Source organism: Neophocaena asiaeorientalis, unplaced genomic scaffold, assembly GCF_003031525.2.
Source record: "Neophocaena asiaeorientalis asiaeorientalis breed wild unplaced genomic scaffold, Neophocaena_asiaeorientalis_V1.1 scaffold198, whole genome shotgun sequence".
NCBI classification, from domain to species: Eukaryota; Metazoa; Chordata; class Mammalia; order Artiodactyla; family Phocoenidae; genus Neophocaena; species Neophocaena asiaeorientalis.
Genome location: NW_020175221.1, coordinates 5687234 through 5689916, shown reverse-complemented (window position 1 = coordinate 5689916; position 2683 = coordinate 5687234). Strand labels below are relative to the sequence as shown.

Here is a 2683-nt window from a genome sequence, read left to right as displayed (position 1 = left end):
ACAGTGAAATCCTTGATAAGAGAAATATCCAAAATCATAGCCTATAGAAATTATTCAAGACATGCATTATTATGCTAAAGCAATAGAAATAAAATTATCTGTGTCAAGCTGCAGCATACTGACATTAATTAATTTAATATTACAGTGTCTTTCTCTTTCTTTCTATTTTAAAAGTTAGGCCTTAGCTGTAGTAGTTTTGCTGTTTTACAAGTATAATGAAGTTCGATAAGTTAGACATTAAAATATGTGTTTGACCAGCAGAACTCCATTCTGAGCTGAAAATAGTTGATTTATAAACAATATTAATGGAACGCTGCTGTTCCATTATGCTAATTTAATAAGGAAAACAAAATAAGGAGTCACTAAAATGGTGACTGTTGGGGAATTAAGAAAGTCACATTAGCTGCTCAGATAGCCAGATTTATCAGTATATTTTAAGATAAAATATTTCCTTAGGGCTTATGTAAATATGGATTTTCTTCATCCATATAGTTCATTATCTCTCTACAAAGAAGTAAAAAAAACCAAAATTCTAACTAATAGGACATGTTTGCTAAATACATATTTCGATAAGTTAGACATTAAAATATGTGTTTGACCAGCAGAACTCCATTCTGAGCTGAAAATAGTTGATTTATAAACAATATTAATGGAACGCTGCTGTTCCATTATGCTAATTTAATAAGGAAAACAAAATAAGGAGTCACTAAAATGGTGACTGTTGGGGAATTAAGAAAGTCACATTAGCTGCTCAGATAGCCAGATTTATCAGTATATTTTAAGATAAAATATTTCCTTAGGGCTTATGTAAATATGGATTTTCTTCATCCATATAGTTCATTATCTCTCTACAAAGAAGTAAAACAAAACCAAAATTCTAACTAATAAGACATGTTTGCTAAATACATACACATTTTTTTACAGGGTGGTACAGCCTGCTATGGTTAAATATTTTAAGCAAGAACTAGTATTTAAAGCTTGAAAATTCTGAAAGGACATTCCTCATTTTACTCCTTGTCACTTCTTTTCATTTAAGCAAGTCTACATGTCTTTGAACCCTAAAGGTAAAGAAAATAGAATAGGATCTCAGAATCCTCCTTAAATTGATAGAGGTCAAGATATGGTTAGCTGGTGGGGAGCCCGCAGTACTTGGATGGAGATGAGTTTGCTGGTTTACCCACTAGCGAGAGTGGAAGATTTACCTTGACTCAATTGCAAGTGGATAAAAGCAGAACCATTGCTATGACCTAGAAGTTGGGGACAGTGTAAACGCATTGGCATGGAAGCCCATTCAGAAACATTTCCTGTGGATGATGGGAGGCCCAGCCTTATCATACTCCTGCTTACTGATCCACATCTGCTGGAACGTGGACAGGCTGGCCAGAATGGAGCCCCCAATCCAAACGGAGTACTTCCACTCCGGGGGGAAGCTATGATCTTGGTTTTCACGGTGCTGGGTGCCAGGGCTACAGTTTCCTTCTGCATCCAGTCAACAGTGCCAGGGTACATAGTGCTGCCTCCAGAGCGCACGGTGTTGGCATACAGATCCTTGCGAATATCCACATCGCACTTCATGACAGAGTTGAATGTTGTCTCGTGGATCCCACTGGACTCAGTGCCCAGAAATGAGGGCTGGAAAATGGCTTCAGGGCATTGAAAGCGTTCATTCATAGTGGTGATCACCTGCCCATCGGGAAGCTCGTAGCTTCTCTCCAGTGAGGAGGATGAAGCAGCACTGACCATTTCTTGCTCAAAGTCCAGGGCCACGTAGCACAGCTTCTCTGTGACATCGCGAACCATCTCCCGCTCAGTTGTGGTGGTGAAGTTGTAGCCTCGTTCTGTTAGGATCTTCAGGAGGTCTCTGCCGGCCAGATCCTGATGAAGAATGGCATGGGGCAGGGCATAGCCTTCGTAGGTGGGTACAGTGTGATTGACCCCATCTCCAGAATCCGTCATGATGCCTGGGGTCCAGCCCGAGGCATAGAGGGACAGCACAGCCTGGATAGCCACATACGTGGCAGGTGTGTTGGAAGCCTTGAACATAATCTGAGTCTTCTCCTGGTTGATCTTGGGGCTGAGGGATGCCTTGGTGAGGGGGATGGGATGCTCACCCAGTGCCATGCGGAGCTCGTTGTAGAAAGCATGGTGCCAGATCTTCTCCATATGGTCCCAGTTGGTGACCACTCTGTGCTCAGTGGGATACTTCAGGGTCGTGATGCCTCTCTTGCTCTGGGCCTCATCCCCCATGTCGCAGTCCTTTTGACCTATGCCTACCATGACTCCGTGGTGCCAGGGTGCCCTACCATGGAGAACACAGCTCGGGGGGCGTCGTCACCACCAAAGCCTGCTTTGCACATCCCTGACCCATTATCCACCACCAAGGCAGACAGCTCGTCGTCAGTCATAGTGCTGGCCAGAATCTTCCAGATGAGTGAACAGAAGTTAAATATAGAGTAAGTACCAGACTCTGGTGGGCAAGAGAGAGAATGAACAGGCTGAAAACACTTCAGAGCTGCCTTCAAAGAGGGGAGCCTGTGCTGTGATGACAGGTATTTAAAGGTACACATTGGCACCACCCATGTCCTATTCCAACAGTTCTCAGCATTTCTGGGTGGGGTTGCCTCTGAGGTATTAATAATAATGATGATGATACAAATCATTAGTAGACCTTGCTTCATAAGGA

The 2683-nt window shown here is 42.9% G+C and overlaps 1 protein-coding gene across 1 annotated transcript; it reads right to left on the bottom strand.

Annotated features, from left to right (window-relative positions):
* Positions 1 to 1291: 1291 nt before the first annotated feature.
* On the bottom strand, positions 1292 to 2405 carry ACTBL2 (actin beta like 2). The gene is given in 3 exon segments (XM_024765381.1): positions 1292 to 1426; positions 1429 to 2291; positions 2294 to 2405. Coding segments are annotated over 3 exon segments (1110 nt in total).
* Between the last annotated feature and the right edge of the window lie 278 nt (positions 2406 to 2683).